The sequence below is a fragment of the Neovison vison genome, chromosome 11, assembly GCF_020171115.1.
Source record: "Neovison vison isolate M4711 chromosome 11, ASM_NN_V1, whole genome shotgun sequence".
Taxonomy (NCBI): domain Eukaryota; kingdom Metazoa; phylum Chordata; class Mammalia; order Carnivora; family Mustelidae; genus Neogale; species Neogale vison.
Window position 1 is genome coordinate 85,385,678 of NC_058101.1, and position 19,985 is coordinate 85,405,662.

Sequence of the window (19,985 nt, forward strand, 5' to 3'; positions counted from 1 at the left end):
CCGAGCCACCTAGACATCCTGCCAAATGTATTTTCTTATAAAAACTTCTTTTTGAAGTACTATTCTGTGAACTATTTACCAAATTAAAAAAAAATACATCCTAGTTTTACCTATCTCACTGGTATTTTAAATTGTGTTTGTAAACTGCAGAACAATCTAATCTAATATATATGGCCCAATACTGTAGAGCACGCAAATTACAGAAGAAACTTTCTCTCTCCTCAAGCTTATTAACAGCATAATATTTATATACATTTGAAGGTGTACCAACAACTGATCAGCTAACAAATAGATTTTGGATAGATAGATAGATCGATGGATGATAGGTAGATAGGTAGATAAATGATAGATGTAGAAACCAATAGAGATATTTGTAATTTGCACACCATATCTTATTAAGATGCCAAAGACTAGTGAAATGTATTTGCTGTCCTATATTTTATTATGCTTCTAAAATGCCAAGGTTAATTATGCTTCAGTTTTGTTGTGGCTTACCGAAGAAGTTGGCTATTATTATGCTTTTTACCTGACAGTAGAAATAACAAGGCGTTTTTTTTTTTCATTTTTTTTTCCAATTTATTTATTTTCAGAAAAACAGTATTCATTACAAGGCGTTTTAATTTCAATCTTGAAATACTGCTTTTGCTCTGTTGTGACAGTGTGGATCATATTTCAGTAATAATGATGACAATGATCTTAAAAGATAATAAAAGTGGTGATGATAGAAGAATCAAACAGCACTAATTGTTAGCAGTTAATTAGGACATAAAGTAGTCTGGGTCTTAGGCTTTAAACATTGTATGTCCTTTAAACTTTGGAACACTCCCATTTGAAGATATTATACCCGTTTTGCTCTTGTACAAGACACTTACCAGATTGACTAAGAGCTCAAACTCTGGAAATAACTGTGTAGGCTTATCACCTGACGCTGTGGCAAATCTGGGTTGCCTCAGAAAACTGACTTACCTGCCCTCTGCTTCAGCTTCTTTTCTGTAAAAACTGGAAAATAATTATCCTAACCTCATAGGTTTCTGGTAAGAAGTAAATGAAATAAATACAGATAAAGTGCCTACAACAGCATCGGCCAGTAGTGAGTGTTTGAAACATGAGCTACAATTATGCCCGTTGTTAGAGAAAATCATTAAAAAATGACAAAATCCACTGATTTCTGATATACTTGACACAGCTAAAGTCTTAGGGAAAGAGCCAAACACCATCATACCTGTGTATCCAGTTTTGCAAACACAGCTGAAGCTTCCTGGAACATTTTGGCAGACAGCACCGTTCTTGCATGGACCGGACAGGCACTCGTTGATATCTCTCTCACAGGCCCTGCCAGTGAAGCCATCTGGGCAGCTGCAGGAAAATCCTCCTACTAAATTGTGACAGGTCCCACCATTGTGGCAAGGTGATGGAAGGCATTCGTCTATATCTATTTCACACCAGCTACCAGCGTAACCCGGCAGACACTTGCATAAGAAAGGCTGCAGAGGTTCATTTGCCACAATGATGACGGGAAGACTCTCATGGCCCTTTAATACAGAGCTCACAGCCAGTCTTCTTATACAGCTCCCTCCGTTCTGGCATGGGCCATGAATACATGAGTCATGGTCCACAGATTCTACCTTTACTCCACTCTGCCGGAGAAGGATCTCTTTGATGCTTTCAAAGAAGGTGGCTACACCACTGGGATTCACATACTGATTATTGTTCCGCTTCACGGCTGCTAAAAGAAACGTTTTATTGTTCTCCTCATATGCACCATAAAGTTGCACAGCAGTCCCCAGGCCTGTCAGTTGGGAGCCAGCAATGCGTAGAAAATGAAGGTAGTGGTTAGTCAGGAAGTCCTTTACTGTTGGAACACTGAGACGCAGTAGGATGCTGTTATCCACTGTAGAGTTAGAAAATCCAGCAAAGAAAACTCGGATATCGCTCGTGACTGTGCTGTGAACTCCATCATTGCTAAGGACGGTGAGATCAAATGTGCCATCTGTTGACCTCGGCTGTGAATTTAGATCACAAGTACCCCTTGGAATACTGAACAGGCTTGTAACTCCCGAAGTCAGGGAGCAGTGGAAGGTGTCTAACACATCTGGATCCTGTGGCTTCACAGAACCTAAAATCCCACCAGGAAACAAATTGCCATAATAATTAACAAATATCTCCACGGTCCGAGACTGGGAAGGATTATCATTTTGGTCTATAACGGTGATATGCACGGTTGCTGTGGAAGACATTTGGGGAATACCAGAATCCCTAGTAATCACAGACAGATAGAAGTCTGCAATCTGTTCTCTGTCAATCTCTCTGGTTGTGCTCAGAATTCCAGCAGTGTTCAGACTAAAATAATTGGTAGCAGGACCTGTGCTCAGCAAGTAATAGGTAAAGGGACCTTGATTGGGAGGGAGATCGGGATCGGTGGACTGAAGGGTCATCACCAGAGTTCCCGGCCGTTTGTTTTCCATAACTTCACCTTCGCTGATGGTCAGCATAGGTCCATTATCATTTATATCTTCGAGGGTAACTAGCAGGGAGGCACTTCCTGTAGCTGAAGGGGTCCCTGAATCAACAGCCAAAACCGTGAGATTATAGATAGGTAGAGTTTCTCTATCTAATTCCGCAGTAACAGTGATTTGTCCTGTCTGTGGATTAATGGAAAAGGCACCGTTTTCATTCCCTGATCCAATGAAGTAAGAGAACCTGCTCCAGCTGGGGACAGAGTCTGAGTCAAAGGCACTGACAAATGTCACATGAGTCCCAGTGGGGACTCCTTCACTGATCTGAACACTGTAGATATTTAAACTAAAAATGGGTGGGTCATTGGCATCAAGCACAGTGATGTTTACAGTGACCTCATCGATATCTGCACCCCTGATGCTACCAAAATTCTTGGCCAACACCTTCAAAGATACCCTTTCTTCCCTTTCCCTATCCAGAAGTCCAGAAACATAAATCTGTCCAGTCTTCTTATTGATCTGGAAACCCTTCTTTCGGCTGTTACCAAAAATCAAATAGTGTACCTCCCCATCAGTGCCCAAATCACGGTCACTGGCAAACACTTCTCCAACAATAGTACCTTTAGGAGCTGCTTCTGAGATTTCAAAATAGTAAAGTTTGGAAACAAAGCGAGGCACATATTCATTCGTCCCTTTTAATTGTATATTAACAGTGGCAAAACTGCACCTTTCCTCATCAGGGACATTGAAGGCTTTCACAGTAAGATGGTAGCTCTGTTTGGTTTCAAAATCCAAGAAGCCTTGAGTGGTGATGACTCCTGTGTTAGGATCAATGACAAACAGGTCACTGTCAGATGACTGTACAGTGTATGCAATCACCGCGTTGGTTCCAGAGTCAGCATCTGTTGCATTTAAGTGGATGACTGTTGTTCCACTTGGAGCATTTTCCAGAACAGTAGGGAAGTATTCGTCAGGAAAGAATACCGGAGAATTGTCGTTCACATCTATCACATTTACAGTCACACTGCAGTAACCAGTTCTTGCAACCCATCCTCCATCTGTTGCGCTAACCGTCATTTCATGTTTCTGGCATAACTCATAATCAAGAGCTTTGGCTAGTGTTAATACACCTGTGGAGGAATTGATGGCAAAAATGCCTTCTTCATTTCCTGAAGAAATACTGTACCTAATCAAGCCATTCATGGCTGCATCTCTGTCTCTTGCAGAAACAGTTCTGACTACGGCCCCAATACTGTGGCTTTCTGGGATGGTTGCACTCAAGTGACTTTGAGAGAATTCAGGTGTATGGTAGTTTTCCTCGGTGACAATTATTTGAACGGTGGCTTGGGATGAAAGTGGAGGGTTTCCTTTATCTCTTGCAGTGACAGTGATCAGAAAGTTTTGATTCAAGTCAGAAATGAGTGAAGATGCCACCGAAATCCACCCTGTACTATTGTCCAACTTAAATTTTCCAAACTGATTTCCATTAGAAATCAAATATTCCACCTCAGAATTCACACCAAAATCTCTATCATCTACTGCAGTAACTTTGATTAACTTAGTACCAACTTTAACAGTTTTGGTGACCGGAGTGAAATATTTAGGTTTAAGAAATTGTGGTGCATTGTCATTACTGTCCACTGTGTTGATGGTAACTGTTGTCTCACTAAGTAACGAGGGATTACCTCGATCTGAAGATGTCACTATAAAACTATGTCTGTTGATGTTCACATTACTGAAGCCACTGACGTTCTGGTATTTTAAGACCTGTTTATTGAAAATCTCTCCGGTGGTGGCATTAATCCTAAAGTACTCTGACTGAGATTTTATAAAATAAAACACTTGTCCATTTGATCCCTCATCAGGATCTGTTGCAGATACCTGAGTCACTTTGGAGCCAATTTCAGGAAGTTCAGGGCAATCTAAGTAGTAAGAGGGTTTGCTAAATCTTGGAGCATTGTCATTGATGTCCGTCACAAATATTGTCACATCTGTACTTACGGTCCACCCAGAATCATGTGCAGAAACTCGTATTCTGTAACGGTCCGTATCTTCTCTATTTAAAGGTCTACTTATTACAATATCCCCTGTGCTGGGATTAATTGTAAATGGAAGACTTGTGTCTGTTATAGAATATCTACTGATTGCATTCATACCAATGTCTTCATCAGAAGTTGTGACTCGTGTAACTGTGTATCCTAATGGGGAATTTTCAGGAATATAGGCACTGAATATCTGAGAAAACCTAGGGGCGTTATCATTTTCATCCAAGATGTTAATAATGACTTTTACTGAGGTACTTTGAGAAGGGGAGCCTTTGTCTGAAGACTTTATGGTAAGCACATACTGTGATATTTTTTCCCTGTCTAATGGCCGAATGCTTCTAATTTCACCAGTGGCATGGTTAATAGTGAAACTGTGTTCTTTGTTACCACTAACAATTTCATAATCTAACTGTCCATTGGGTCCACTGTCCTTATCCGTTGCTGAAACAGTAAGTATTTTGCGAGGAGAAAGATTTTCCAATATTTCAGATACAAATGGATCTTCCTTAAAAACTGGGGAATTATCATTGACATCTAAGACTGTTAAGTCAAGTTTCTCATAAGAGGATAAAGGAGGGAAGCCTCCATCCCTGGCTTCTATCCATATGACATATTTTTGTATCTTTTCAAAATCCAGAGGTTGACTAATGGATACCTGCCCTGTTAGTTGATCGATTTGGAATGTATTGCCAAGGTTTCCACTTGCAATATAATAGGACAAAGGTTCTCCTCTCAAGGAGGACCCCGTAATGGTGGTGACAAGAGTGCCGACTGGCTGGTTTTCAGGAAACATGAAAGTCTGTTCTTTGGCTCTGACTTTAGGGAAATCTGCCTTGTTCACAAATCTAACAGTCACTGTTGTAGAATCTGTCTTTGGAAATGAGCCACTGTCTTTTACATGTACAGAAAATGTCACTTCTGAAGCCCCATTTAGTGGTCCAGCTGCCATAATAGCTCCTCTCAGTGGGTCAATGTGAAATTTTTCAGAGTTTCTACCCGAAAGAGAATAATGCAGTTCAGAATTGGGTCCAATATCAGCATCTGTGACTGTAACTGCAAAGACGAAGGAACCTATGAAAAGAGGAAGTGTGCAGTTACAATCACATGAAATCCAAATAAAACATTTGCTAGTAGATTAATGTATACAAAATATTATATTTCTCCCTAATATCACTTTACTTTCTCATGATTACTGGGGGAGAACAGTAACTCCTATATTATCTCTGAAGTTCCCAAGTCAAATCTATTTAATGGTAGTCTTCAGGGACTGACCTGCCATTTTCTAACTAAAACCCATATGGTCTACTGGATTTAATATTTTTCAGTATGCCTTTGAGAGAAGCACAGGGAAGAGCAATGCCTAATCATTCAGAATTATAGTTCCTAGGAGGAAAATCTGTATATAACACAACTTCCAACAAACATGATATTAGAGGAGTCTATTAAAAGCTCTGTTTCTACCCAATGAGAAAAGATAATTGCTCTGTTATGTCTTAAGACATCTTCGAATTGTCATATAGGTAATCACGTCAACAAAATTTTTAATTTGTTTTAGAAAATTATTTTGATTCTTTATATCCACTGTTTCTTAGTAGCATTCTTTTATCTGTGAGCTATTATCACATGGAGATTTTATATATATATATATATATCTCCAGAAATCAATTAGAACAATTATAAAGTAGTATGAAATAAGCACTGAGGAAGAATGGACTCAATTTGGATTCAAAAAGTTAGTGCTTGGGACGAGTGCCAAAAGAACAGATTGTAACAGGAGGATTATAACAGGAATATGCAGAAAAACTGCCATAAGGACATGTTTTTGATATACTCATTCAGAAACCTTTTCCAAACCTGCACTCATACTCCTACAGTAAAGTTTGTGACAAAAGTGAAAAGACTTTTAATAAGGTTAGTGATTCTGATTAATTATAATAAGTCTAATGAGGAAAAGATGCTTCAGCTTTACATACACAGCCTTTATAGGGGATGTTACATTGCATCACCACACATTAGATGTAATTAGAATCATGCCTGCCAGCATCATTTCAGCTAAAGGCCTTCATCAAGCATATATGACTTTGATACTGACATTTCCTTTTGATAAAAAATTGGCACAAAAATTTATGCATTTCATACTTTGAATTGATATCAATTTGACATTCTCAAGTGAATATAAGATCAAAGATCAATGAGAGGAGAAAACCTGGATCCATTTATTTTTCCTTCTAATTAAAAATATTTTAAAGCAAGGCAGATCAAATTAATTTTGACCTATATTTGTATATTTTCCTGTTTGGAAATGCATCTCAAATATTACAAATGGCAGATTATTTGTGCAGTTCTTAAGAGAGCTAGCCATTCTTTATAAACAAGCAAATAGAACCAAACTGAATTTAAATGAAGAAAAAAAATGCATATTGTCATATGAAAGTGGTCATTAATGTCTTCATAAACTAACTAACATAAAACCTTCATCCACCAAAACTGCAATAAAATAATAATAAGAAGAATTCATTAGAAGTATTCACTTATTAAATATTTTTGAAAACCTATCTATGAAAGATTGAAGTAAAATATTTCTTTTCTTTTTTTTAAGATTTTATTTATTTATTTGACAGACAGAGATCACAGTAGGCAGAGAGGCAGGCAGAGAGAGAGAGGGAGAAGCAGGCTCCCTGCTGAGCAGAGAGCCTAATGTGGAGCTCAATCCGAGGACCCTGGGATCATGACCTGAGCTGAAGGCAGAGGCTTTAACCCACTGAGCCACCCAGGCGCCCCAGATATTTATTTTCTATCAACAAATATAGTTGAATGCTTACTACTTCCCAGATGTTTCAAGTGCTAGGATATGGAAGAAGGAAGGAAGGAAAGAAAGAAAGAAAGAGAGAAAGAAAGGGAGGGAGGAAGAGAGAAAGAAAAGTAAAGAAACAAACAAAATGAAACAAAACAATGTCCCTCCTTTCAGGGAATTTACAAACAAATAATATCTCAGGGCAGAACTCTTCTTGATACAAAGTGGCTTTAGTCATCTGAAAATATTCAAGTAATATTAAAAAATAAGTACCAGGAAAGATGTAGCAATTATAAAATCTTTAAACACAACCGGCATAGGATAAAAGAATTAATTTGAGATTCCATACTCCTTCAGTTTCATTAGTTGAAACGAGCTGGATTTTAGAGGATTTCCAAACCTAGGCTATATCAGAAATATTCATGTAAAAGTAACAGAAATGCATTTATAGAAAATGCCCAATGTATATAGTTTGCATTAATCCATGAGACCTCGGAGTTGGCTTCATTACCTGCAGGAGTAGGAGACGGGATGTGTGTAACATATGGATGATGCTGAAATCTTGGCGGATTGTCATTGACATCAGTCACAGTGACGAGCACACTGGTAGAACTGGAAAGAGCTTCTGGGGATCCAGCATCACTGGAAATCACAACTAAAGTATAATTCTCTTTTGTTTCCCTGTCTAGCAATGCACTTGTGATGATTTGTCCCGTGGATGGGTTGATGGTGAACTGAGAGTTTCCACCAGTGATCCTATAACTAAAGAGAGCAGAGATGGGTGGATTTTTTCTGGTTATTATGTTGTAGCATCTATTCACTAAAATTTAAAAACTGAGACAGAAATGTAAAAAAATAATCACTAGATGTATGATCACACAACAGTTAAAGAATATGGCTAGAAGATAAATATTTCAAATTTTATGTGAACATCTAATTGACAATCTTTACTGTGAAATGTCTAGTGAGCTCAAGCAGGTCCTCACAAGTTCTATAAATTTCTTGGATCATGCAAGGCCCCAAAATATACCCAGAAGACTATTATGTTATAAATAAGTGAACCTGAAAGCATAAACCAGGGCCTTGCTCTAATATTGTGGTTAGTGGCCAGGATCACAAATGAACATCTGCTAAATGAATCTAAAAGTTATTTTTCTGCTGTGTACCATAATAAACCAGAGATCAGTTGAAGATCTTATTTTAAAGACAAGACACTGTATTTGACATCCATTGACTACCCAGAACAACTAAAGAACAGATTATTTATACAAAGACATTCCTACTTACTAATTCTCTCATTTGTCATTCCTCATATGGCTATGCTTTTCTTTCCTGCTGTCAGGAGAGGTATGACATTTTCATGGGTATTCTGATGCTAACCACATTGGTTAATAGGCAAGAGTTTCCACTGAGAATAGCTTCCCTCTTCTTCATAAAGAAGAAGCTAGAAAAGAAGTAGCTAAGCTTGAAGGTTCAGAAGCTGGCTGTGGCCCATTTTTTTTTAAGACTGGAGAGTGGCAAGGAAATGGATGTCTTTTCACTGGGTGTGGTGAAAAAATAATGAATACTGTTTTTCTGAAAATAAATAAATTGAAAAAGAAAAAAAAAAGTTTTCTCCTTGATGCCAACAAAGAAATGCCCTTGTTGGAATCGACTGCATGTTTCTATAGTTTGGTTTGTGCCCATGAAAACATAGCAACAGTAAGTATCTACCAGAGACAGTAAAAAAAGGCCTACATTGCAGCAAGTAGAGTGTACATTCCTTCCATTAAGCTCACAGTTTAAAACAAACATTTCAGCATTTTCATCCTTTTTTAGAGAAATAATGAACTGTTGGGGAGCTGATATTTTTTAAAAAACAGAAGTCCTATAAAATGGTAGCAAAATGGAAAAAAAAAAGTAGAGAGGGAGTTTTGGCTGAGAAATGACTTCAGTATTTATAAAGTACTTGATATCACTCGGATTTTTAACACTTCTTGGCACACCCACATGCCAGGATCAAGAGTAAATAAGAATAGCTTTTCCTGGACCAGAAGTGACTCTTTATACAGTATAATTACTGCCTTTACACACTATACATCTAGCTACTTTGTCAAAATAAAAATATCCGAGGCTTATAACTAAATTCTTAAAGTTAGAAATTCAGACTTATGAGGTAACCAAATTGTTCTACCTCTTCAATAAATTCTGTAAGAATCTGAATTATGAGAATTGAGTGATTTTATTCTGGGGAATCCTGTTTCCCTACATCAGTGGATGTAGAAATTGCCAAATAACTTCATAGGGTAAAAAGAGTAATTCACAGCATCATAAACTTTTTTACAGCTCTTTGACAGCAAAGAGCAAAGACCAATACAACTTTATTTACAAATTAAATATCCCTTCAATCATTCGCAAATAAAAATAAAATTAGAGTAATGAAAAATGCATTCAAATTTAGATTTGGATTTTTGTATATGACAAGACCATGGTGTATAAAGAAAGAGCAATGTGCTGAAAGGTAAATGATGTGAGTTCTTGTCCAGGTTTAATGAAATAATGCATAATGAAATCTTGTACTATAAATTCTTATTCTTTATTTTATGCTATTATACACACTATGGGGCATATGATTATTTCTGTAAAAGTAATTAGCATCTTTACTATTTTTGAATATTAAAGAATAAATTATGTTAAAATAAGATTTTTTTCTAGACTACCTGATTCTAAAGTATATCAAAAGTTGATTTTAAATATGAAATGTTCTGTAATGTTTCATAATATCTATAATACAAGTTTCATGCAATTTATACTTATAAATTAAAACACACATGCACACATGAACACACACATGCACACACACACACACACACACACACACAGATAGAAGGGACACAATGGATAGATGGCAAAGATAAATGCCCAGGTTTGCCTTCCCTCTATCACTTCAGTCTTGGTTTGGTTCTCATCCCTATATGGAGATCTTTCCTTCTCTGGTCCACATTAAATTCTTCTAAGGAATAAACTCAATTAGATTGGGTTTTGTGCTATCTTTTTAACATCTAAACATCTATGTTGTCTTTAAAGATTTGCAGCATCTTACCGTGTTCTTTGTATGTACTGAGCACACTACAAGGCATTTTATATATGCTCTCATTTAACTGCAAAAACAATCCTGACACTTTGGTTTTGTTTTGGATTTTTTTATAGATGAATCTGAGTCTAAGAGAGACTCATATAGTTGCACAACAAAGCATACCACCTAAAAATGGTAAATCTAGAGTTGGAACTTCTGTCTTAATGATGTCAACACACCTGGTCCATTGGACCACAGTATAAAAGAGGTAAAAAGCAGCCTGAGCAGACCCAATGGAGATAAGAAATTACTGCTGGCTAAGGCTGAAGGAGACTCTTTTTGTTTAAGGGATGTCAATGTAGCATTGGTTTACATTGATTTGATTCAATGCAAATCAGCAAATGTGTTACTGATTAAAGAATAAGAAATGTTAATTCAAATTATTGGTGTATAAAGATACAAACGTAGTGATCCAAAGGGGCACGTGCACCCGTATGTTTATAGCAGCAATGTCCACAATAGCCAAACTATGGAAAGAACCTAGATGTCCATCAACAGATGAATGGATCAAGAAGATGTGGTATATATACACAAAGGAATACTATGCAGCCATCAAAAGAAATGAAATCTTGCCATTTGCGACAACATGGATGGAACTAGAGCGTATCATGCTTAGCGAAATAAGTCAAGCGGAGAAAGACAACTATCATATGATCTCCCTGATATGAGGAAATGGTGATGCAACATGGGGCCTTAAGTGGGTAGGAGAAGAATCCATGAAACAAGATGGGATAGGGAGGGAGACAAACCATAAGTGACTCTTAATCTCATGAAACAAAAACTGTGGGTTGCTGGGGGGAGGGGGGTTGGGAGAAGGGGGGTAGGGTTATAGACATTGGGGAGAGTATGTGCTTTTGGGTAAATTGGAAGGGGAGGTGAACCATGAGAGACTATGGACTCTGATAAACAATCTGAGGGGTTTGAAGTGGCGGGGGGGTGGGAGGTTGGGGTACCAGGTGGTGGGTATTATAGAAGGCACGGCTTGCATGGAGCACTGGGTGTGGTGAAAAAATAATGAATACTGTTTTTCTGAAAATAAATAAATTGGAAAAAAAATTATTGGTGTAAACTGACATCATTATTATCTACAATCTAAATCAATAATTTTTGTACTTGTAAAGCTAAAATACCCTAATTTGATTTTTTAATCTTTTTTTTGCCTCTTTCTGAGATCTACTAGAATCATACAACACTGTGCAGTATGTTACTAGAATATGATAATTTAGTAGTAGTTAAAGAGACTGTACTTTGAAACACAATTCACTTGGGCATGAATTTTCACCTGACTCATAACACTTCAATTCATTAAATTCCTCAACCTTGCTAAGCCTTTTCTTTCCACCTATAAAGTGTGGATCACATATACATTCTTTTCACTTCATAGTCTTGAATATTGAATGTAATATCATGTGAAATGCATTTGGAATTGTAATTGGTACATTCTGAGAATTAAAAGTCTAGGATTACACACATAACAGAGCACATATACATATGTAGTTATAATTTAATAATCTGTCATATATAATCTATTATAATCCACCTACATACTGTGTTAAATGGATAGGCAGACTAAAAGACATATGGATTAGAAGGCACAAATCTTGCCCTCAAGCTTACATGCTAGATAGAAGAAAGAGAGAAAGAAAAATAAGTACAAAACCAGGCAATACATTTGAGTGTTATGAAACTGTCCAGAAGCACTGCTCTAGGTCTTTGAAAGCCGCAGAGACTGCTTTTGAGTGGAATGATTAAAAGAAAGCTTTCCTTGAGGAAGGCAAAATTGAAGCTGGATTTTAAAGGGGCTACCCATCTTACAGTAGTGGTGAAAAGGGAGAAAGCTATTCCAGGTCAGGAGTCAGCAGATTTTTTTTTGTAAAAGGCCAGTGTTAGTGCATATGGCTTTGGAGGCCAGAAGAGCTCTGCTACAATACTCAACTTGCCACTGAAGTACAAAAGCAGCCGTGGACAAGACGTACATGAGTGGGGCATGGCTTTATTCCAATACAACTTTATTTACAAATGCAGGCACTGGGCCAAATCTAGCCTGCGGACTACAGTTCACAGAACCCTGAACTAGGACACAGAAGAACCTGAACAAGGCTGTAAGGCTTGGGAAAGCACAGATTCTTTCCCCAGGAGCAGAAAGTGATCCAGGGAGCCTGCAAGTTAGGCCATGTGCTGAAGACTCGGGCAGAATAAACTGGGGCCTTTTATGGAGTGACCGGAATATGGAGACTGGGCATTATGCCATAGCAAAGTGGAAGCTGAAAGACTCTGAGGAAGGGGGTATCACTGTTAAAGCTGAGCCCCTGGATGCCCAAGCTGGTTCAGATTACTGCCACTGCTCTTTCACACACTGACCCAGGCTTGGCTTCCTCCAGATCACTTCCTACAACACTGAGTGATGAATTACCATAAAATGTAAACTAGTCATGTTATTGCCCAGTTTAAACACTTTAGCTTTTTCTCCCGTTAGATACAGAGAGGAGAGTGAATTTTTCATGTGGTATACGAGGCCCATTCCTCACCCACACCAACCGTGCCAAGCAGCTTTGCTTCCCTGACACTATGCTTCTGCAGTGTTCCCTGACCTTACGCCTGTTACTGTCTTTGCCTAGAAGGACTTTCATCCCTTATTCGTTGATCAGCTACTTCTCAGTCTCTCCAAAAATCATTAATTACCCAAAGCTTCTACTGATTTCTTCAGATAGCCTTGAGTACGTCGTTCTCTCCACTCCTTCTGTGCTTAAACTACACACTTGTCACTATACTATAATTACAAAATTACAAAATTCTCTCCTATACTGAACTGTTCTCTTTGTGGTAGCTAGATGGTCCAAGTCCTCAGGACTTAGGGTGCCTCGGACATAGTGAAGCCTCCAAAATCATGCAGTACAGTGTGGTATATAGATCGGAGGGATTAGAAACCAGAGTCAGGGAAGAAAGTTAATTTTTATTGTAATAGTGCAGGCATGATGTAATTGTGGGCTGAACCAAAATCTTGGCAGGAAGATCGCACAGAAAAGAATGGGTGCCAGAGGCATTAGTAAAGAAGAAACATGAGAACTTGTCCATTGACTGAGTATAGAGGGAGAGGATGACTCTTGGCTAGCACACGGAGATGAAGAAAGCAAGGCAATACCATTAAAAGAAAGCTGAATGCCAAAAGGAGAAAGGGGAAAACTTAAGAGTTTCTGATACGTTGTGCTTCTGATGCCAACAGAACCTCCAGGTTGGTTTGTCCACTACAGAGTTAGAAATACCGGCAAGGATCTCAGGGGTGGAGTCAGAATGGGTAGCACAGATATCGAGTTTTCTGCATAGTTTTCTGGGTGGTTGCAGCTGAGAAAGTGAATTATTATCTCTCTCTCTCTCTCTCTCTCTCTCTCACACACACACACACACACACACACAGAAATGGGGGGAAAAGGACCGAGAAAAAATATTTTAAAAATATCCAAATTATTTTGGAGAGAGGAAACCAGAAGGTAAATTAGAAAGTGTGGTCAGAGTTGCAGAATGGGACGTAAGAGATAACATTTACATACACATTGAGAAGGGAGAAAAATTGCCAAGAGAAAGGATGACCTGTAGTGCAAATATTGCAAAAGGTAAAGGACAATACTCAAAAGGTAAAGGACAATACACACTGGACTTGAAAAATTCCAGCAGAAACTTTTGATAAATTATTTTTTAATGAAGCAATGGAAGAGAAAATCAGATTGAGAAATTTACAGGATAAATGGTTGGAGAAAACTGTGAAGAAGTGACCTACTCTCTCAAAAATGTGGTGTAAAAAAAGGTGAGTAAAAACAACAGCTCTAAGAATAATGGAATCATTCATTCAATGCATGCATTTGTCAGTCACTACTATGTTGCAGACATCATGCAAGGAAGACTATATTAGGAGTAAAATAGATATAAGAAGAATAAAGAGAAAAAAAAACTCACGTCAATTTAGTGACTTTTGTGTCCTGATAATTGTATTCGAGACATTTATGCATCTTAACGAATTACGTATATATTACTTGGAAGATAGTAGTGATCAATATATATTTAACTCTCACAAACTGTAAATTAATAATTCCTATCTCCACTTTTACTGATGGATATACTGAGCCTTAGAGACAGAAACATGACTTTTCTAAGTCATGGTATAGGTGAATAAAGGAACCAGTATTCAATACCAGATATTCTGAGCATTTCCACAGAGATCAATGCACGATCCAGCGAACAGGGATGATTTGAAGATCCAAGGAAGAAATGAAAAAATTGTTGAATTAAAGATTTGAAGGACACTAAATGGATTAAGAACACAGAGTAAGGGACCTGTCTTACAATCAATATAGTTTTATGAGTTTCTCCAGTGTTATAACATGAAAGTTAAAAGTGAGGTTTAAATGGAGATTTGGTACAGTCAAGAGAAAAAAGCTTCAAAGCTAACTGCTGGAATGGGTGTCTGTCTGGGATGCAGATACATAAAGTTGACAAAGATTATAAATTAATGCAGATGAGTTGGCTAGAGGGGAGAATACTATGAGTAAAATAAAGTATATAATTCAAAGTCAGTACACCATCCAAAAAATTGTATAGCTTGAGCAAATGGGCAGAAACAAAAATATAAATAAATATTTGTTGGGTGACTGCTGTGTACAAGATTACAGTAGACCATAAGAGAAAACTAACAAATTAGATGACACAGAATGGGTTGTGCTATTAGAGAACCCATCAGTAGTTGGGTAAATGACTTTCATATATATAAAGCAATATACAATTAATATAAAATAGACCCATTAACCAGGAGAATGGGTTTCTCTCACCTCAATGATTACCAAGGCATGATTAACACCTAATATAAAAGTGTACAATATTCCATTAAAAAGACAGCATGCCAGAGTAAATAAGATTTAGGCTGGCATAACTACTTAACTTTATCTATGAAAATACTTTAAATCTAGGTTGTAATAATTGTCTGTCCTAAGGTAAGTGAATTTAATCATTTTTCCAAAATAAAAACAGCTTCGATTTCTGTATCACTGTATGACAGTCAATGTAGTCATTTAAAGATTTTGCAGATGTATTTTACAGATTTCAGCAAATGTACAAGTATAAAGTTAATTTTCTGATATTAAAGGGAGAAGAAAATTCAACCAGTCAACCTAACAAACAAAATATGTACTATCAAGTCAAAACCATCATTTCAAAGCTACCAGGACAACTGTATCAAACATTCTGGAAATACAGACAGGATTTTCTAGACCAACTCTACATTGATTACCATTGCTCACGAATGTAGGGTCACATTTGGCAGTGCAACTCTGACATACTCCGGAAAGAAATGGTATATCTTCACAGCATTTTATTCTAGTACTTGTATTGATTTGGTAAGCATGAGGCTTCACAGTTGTTTCAGAAATTGAAACACCTCAGACAAGGTTACTGTTCTGTCACTGATTGGTAACAGATCTTTAGAGAAAGACTCCTTGGTATGCAGATAAAGATTTATTAGACTACAATACTACAATGGATAGGATATCTCTTTCAAAATTGTCAGAAACATACTGAGCACTAACAGGTGACATGCAAAGGGAAAAGTGCTTTGCGGGATTAGGATGGATATTTTTCGTTCTATGCGCTATTCTAAGCAGTTCACTTATGTGTTTTATTTGTCTTTGCAATAATTCTATCAAATCAGTTTTATTATTTAGTATATCTATTCTGTTGATAAGAAAACTGACCCCCCAGAAATGTTAAATAAGCTGCCCCACAATTAATAGTAGAGTCAGCTTCATTCCTAGTTGTGCTCTCAACACTAAATTAAGACTTAATTCTTAGGGTATGGAATCCATGATTTCTGTGCTTTCGTGTAGGACAAGCAAAAGAGGTGGTATTTACCGGCATTTTGAACCTCAGACCAGGAAGAAGGTAAGTGGTACCTGCCTTTCTTCAGGTGGTGTTAAGCTCAGGGACCCAAGAGGCATATAGCTATGATGATGGGCAGAAATTTTCTCCATCCTTAATGATCTGACTGTATAAACTTCTTGGAATTCAAGAAGAAACTTATTTTCCTGAAAATAGGTCCCAGGCTTCTGAAAGAAGTTCATGCATAGCCTTCCCTCCTACAGTGCATGTCAGTGTCCATCTTCTTCTGGATTTCCTCCTGTAACTCTGGCCAGAGCTGCTAAGCTACCTAGGTGACTCTTCTACTCCTGCCTTTCAAGCATTGGGAGAATTCCAAAGAACCAGTTTCTGACCTTCTTTTGTTGCTCTATACTCTCTCCTTAAGCGTTCTTACTCATTTTCTTGCTTTTAAATGTGCTCTAAGCATTGAGGACTCCAAATCTGTATCTCCAGCCCTGACCCTAACCTAAGATTCACACTGGTATCTTCAATGCCCAAACAGATATCTCTATGTGAATGACCAATAGTCACGTCAAGTTGTATTCAAGTAAGACCTCTTGGTTTCTCTCACACCTGTTACTCCTCCAACCCTAACTTCAGTGGTGCCATCTGCCCAGGTGTTCAAGAAAAATGCTAGTAGATGAGTCTGATTTCTCTTTCTCTTATTCCCACTTACAATCTCAAATATTTTTCCAAATCTATTAATTCGATTTTCATTTCTCCACCTTAGTACACAGACACTCCCATCTTTTGTTTGAATCACTATATTAATTAGCACCTAAATGGTCTTACTGGTTTCTCTCCCAATGGCTTCTTTCTACAGTCCTGCCTCCTTCAATCCAATCCAAACAAATCAGTTTATATTGATTTGTGTTTGGAATAGTCCAATAGTTTCTCACATAAAAATAAAACTAAAAACCTCAGTTTCTTACCATGACCCAGGAGCCTTCAGATGGCCTACATGATCTGATCCCAGCCTACCTCTCTGGCTCCTTCCTCACTTTGGTCCACACTCACAAAACTTCCTAAACACACAGTGCTTACTTCTATCCCACAGTCCAGTTCTTACAGCCTAAATGTCACCTTCTTAGAGAAGCCATGCATAATAACCACACCTAAGAGTCCATTGTCACTCTTTGTTATATAAGCCTCTTGGCTTTTCAAGGCTGCATTCAGCATATGAAGTAATCTTATTTATGTCATATTAAATTGTTTATCTACCTCAAAAAGAATGCAGGCTTGAAGAAAGTAGAAATGCTGCCTTGTTACTCATACTAGCAACTCAATGCATATTTATTAAACGAAAAATAACTTGAGGCCTTCTACATAATAGTCATTTCTACCAGCAGGAAGAGACTAATGCCATTTCCCAAAGTAATTTTGTAAATAGGAAATTAGTAACAAACAAAATAAATCCCTAACCAAATTACCACAATAGCAACATGCACAGGCCACCCTTGACTGATAACTCCTCTGAACTTTCAAATTATCCACTCTCATTTACCCATTATCAGCCTATAGAGCGTGGGGATGATGTGTGGGTAAGAAGTATTTATGTCTTTGAGATCTTTATCTGGAAAATCTGGAAATCTTCATTTCTTAAAGTTTAGAATAGGCCTGGAAGAATGTGACCCAGCTAGATCCACCAAATGTTACAACCCAACTGCTTTTACATGCTCCCTGAACAAGTTACCATATTGTTTTCTCCATTTTGAATAGATGTAAATAGAGTAAAATAAACTTTTTAAACTTTGAAAATATAAATATTCTTATCCAGACTAGCAGTTGGGTTAAAGATGGCCAAAATTCTTCGATACTCCTCCCATCAACAGTGATATATATTTCTCCTTCCAATGAACCTGGGCAGATCACAGCTTTTTCAACAAATAGACTATTATGGAAGTGATGCTGTGCTACTCCCAGACCTTATTCTTTAGAGGACTGACAAATTTCACTTGAAGTTCTTGAAACCCAGAGCTACTATGTAGCCCATCTTAGCTACCTGCTAAAGAACCACATTGAGAAGCACAAGATCAGAGATAGGGACGTAGCTGAGCCATCCCTCCCAAGACACCAGGCTTTGAGTGAAGACATCCTAAACCCTCCAGACCACCCAGGGACCAGGTAAATAGCACTAAATGATACCAGTCAATCACATGAAGCAGAAGACTCTCCCTGTGAACTCTTCCCTACAAACAAATACATGACCTACAAAATCATGAGATATGATAAAAATATAAATAAAATTAATTAATTAAAATTTTAGAACAATTAAATCATTTTTGTTTGAATCCTCATTTTAGGCATAGTTGGTTATTTAACAGTAGGCAGTCACAATAAATCTGTGTGTTAATGTCAAAGAATTTCTAGTAAAATTAAGCATTATATTCCTTTAGTCCAAAGATTAATCCTTGATGAGAAAAACAATCAAAATTTACAAAAGGAAATGTACTGACCTGATAACTGCGTTTGTTGAAGCATCAGCATCTGAGGCATTTACCAATAAAACATCTGTTCCAGTTGGTGCATCTTCAGGAATTGTGGTGAAATACATTTTACTGGCAAAAGTGGGGACATTGTCATTGACGTCATCTACTATGACATTGATTGTTCCAGTTCCAGTCAGGGCAGGGGATCCTAGAAGGAAAAGAAAATCAAGTTTTTAATGCTCATAAATAACAAAGATAATAGCAAATTTAACAATAATTGGTTGTAGATAGTACTACTGAAGAGACTTTAGAAACAAACTGAGGGTTGCTGGAGGGGAGGGAGGTGGGGGATGGGTTGACTGGTGATGGACATTGGGGAGGGTGTGTGCTATGGTGAACGCTGTGAATTGTCTAAAACTGATGAATCACATACCTGTGCCCCTACAACAAATAATACATTATATGTTAACTAAAAAAATAAACAAACTTGCAACCTTAAAAAAAAATCTCAAAGTGAAATTTCTAAGCGCTACAAGTGATGGAGTGAATTTTAATTTTGTTATAAGAGAAGTATCAAAAACTATGTCCTATATGTTGGCTAACTGAACATAATAAAAAATGATTAAGGTGTTTTAAAACGAGAGAAGTATTTTCATTTATGAACTAGTATTTCAAATCTTTTCTGGTGATCCTGCACAAAAAGAGTATGTCAACCTCTTATTCTATTTTAAAGGTGCTGATTCGGCAATGTAGAACACAAAAATACCATTTAAACACCACAAAAGAGGCACTGCTGGTTTCTCTGAAATTCCATTAAAATAGCTCAGTCCAGATTTGGAGAATACCCATGGGCATTGAATAGCTGGCCAACTGACAAGGCAAGAAAATGAAATTCCTAGTTGTGACTATCAATGCTAATATCAAAAATTTGGGTTTCATGGAGCACTGGGTGTGATGTAAAAATAATGAATACTGTTTTTCTGAAAATAAATTAATTAATTTAAAAAAATTGGGGTTTCTAAGTCTCTAGATCCCCTTTTCTGTACTAATATTTGTTTGTAAAGAAAAAAGATAAAGCTTCAAGTTATGTCTCAAAACCACAATCTTCCTCTTGCTGGAAATAGCATTATGTCAATTAGCTGACTTAGAATTACTTTTGTTATATTTATTTACTATTTAATATAAATGTGAAGCAATTCTTTGTTATTTCTTGTTCCAGTTTTGTTATCAGCATGTAATGAAAAG

The 19,985-nt window shown here is 37.2% G+C and overlaps 1 protein-coding gene across 1 annotated transcript in view; it reads right to left on the minus strand.

The window, feature by feature from the left end:
- FAT4 (FAT atypical cadherin 4) overlaps positions 1-19,985 on the minus strand; it is a 178,769-nt gene that overhangs the window by 37,744 nt on the left and 121,040 nt on the right. Inside the window, exons 7-9 of the mRNA XM_044224026.1 lie at positions 18,768-18,948; positions 7,807-8,057; positions 1,223-5,572 (exon numbers count right to left, since the gene is read on the minus strand). Of these exons, the coding sequence (XP_044079961.1) occupies positions 1,223-5,572; positions 7,807-8,057; positions 18,768-18,948 (4,782 nt within the window). The remainder of the gene's footprint in view (positions 1-1,222; positions 5,573-7,806; positions 8,058-18,767; positions 18,949-19,985) is intronic.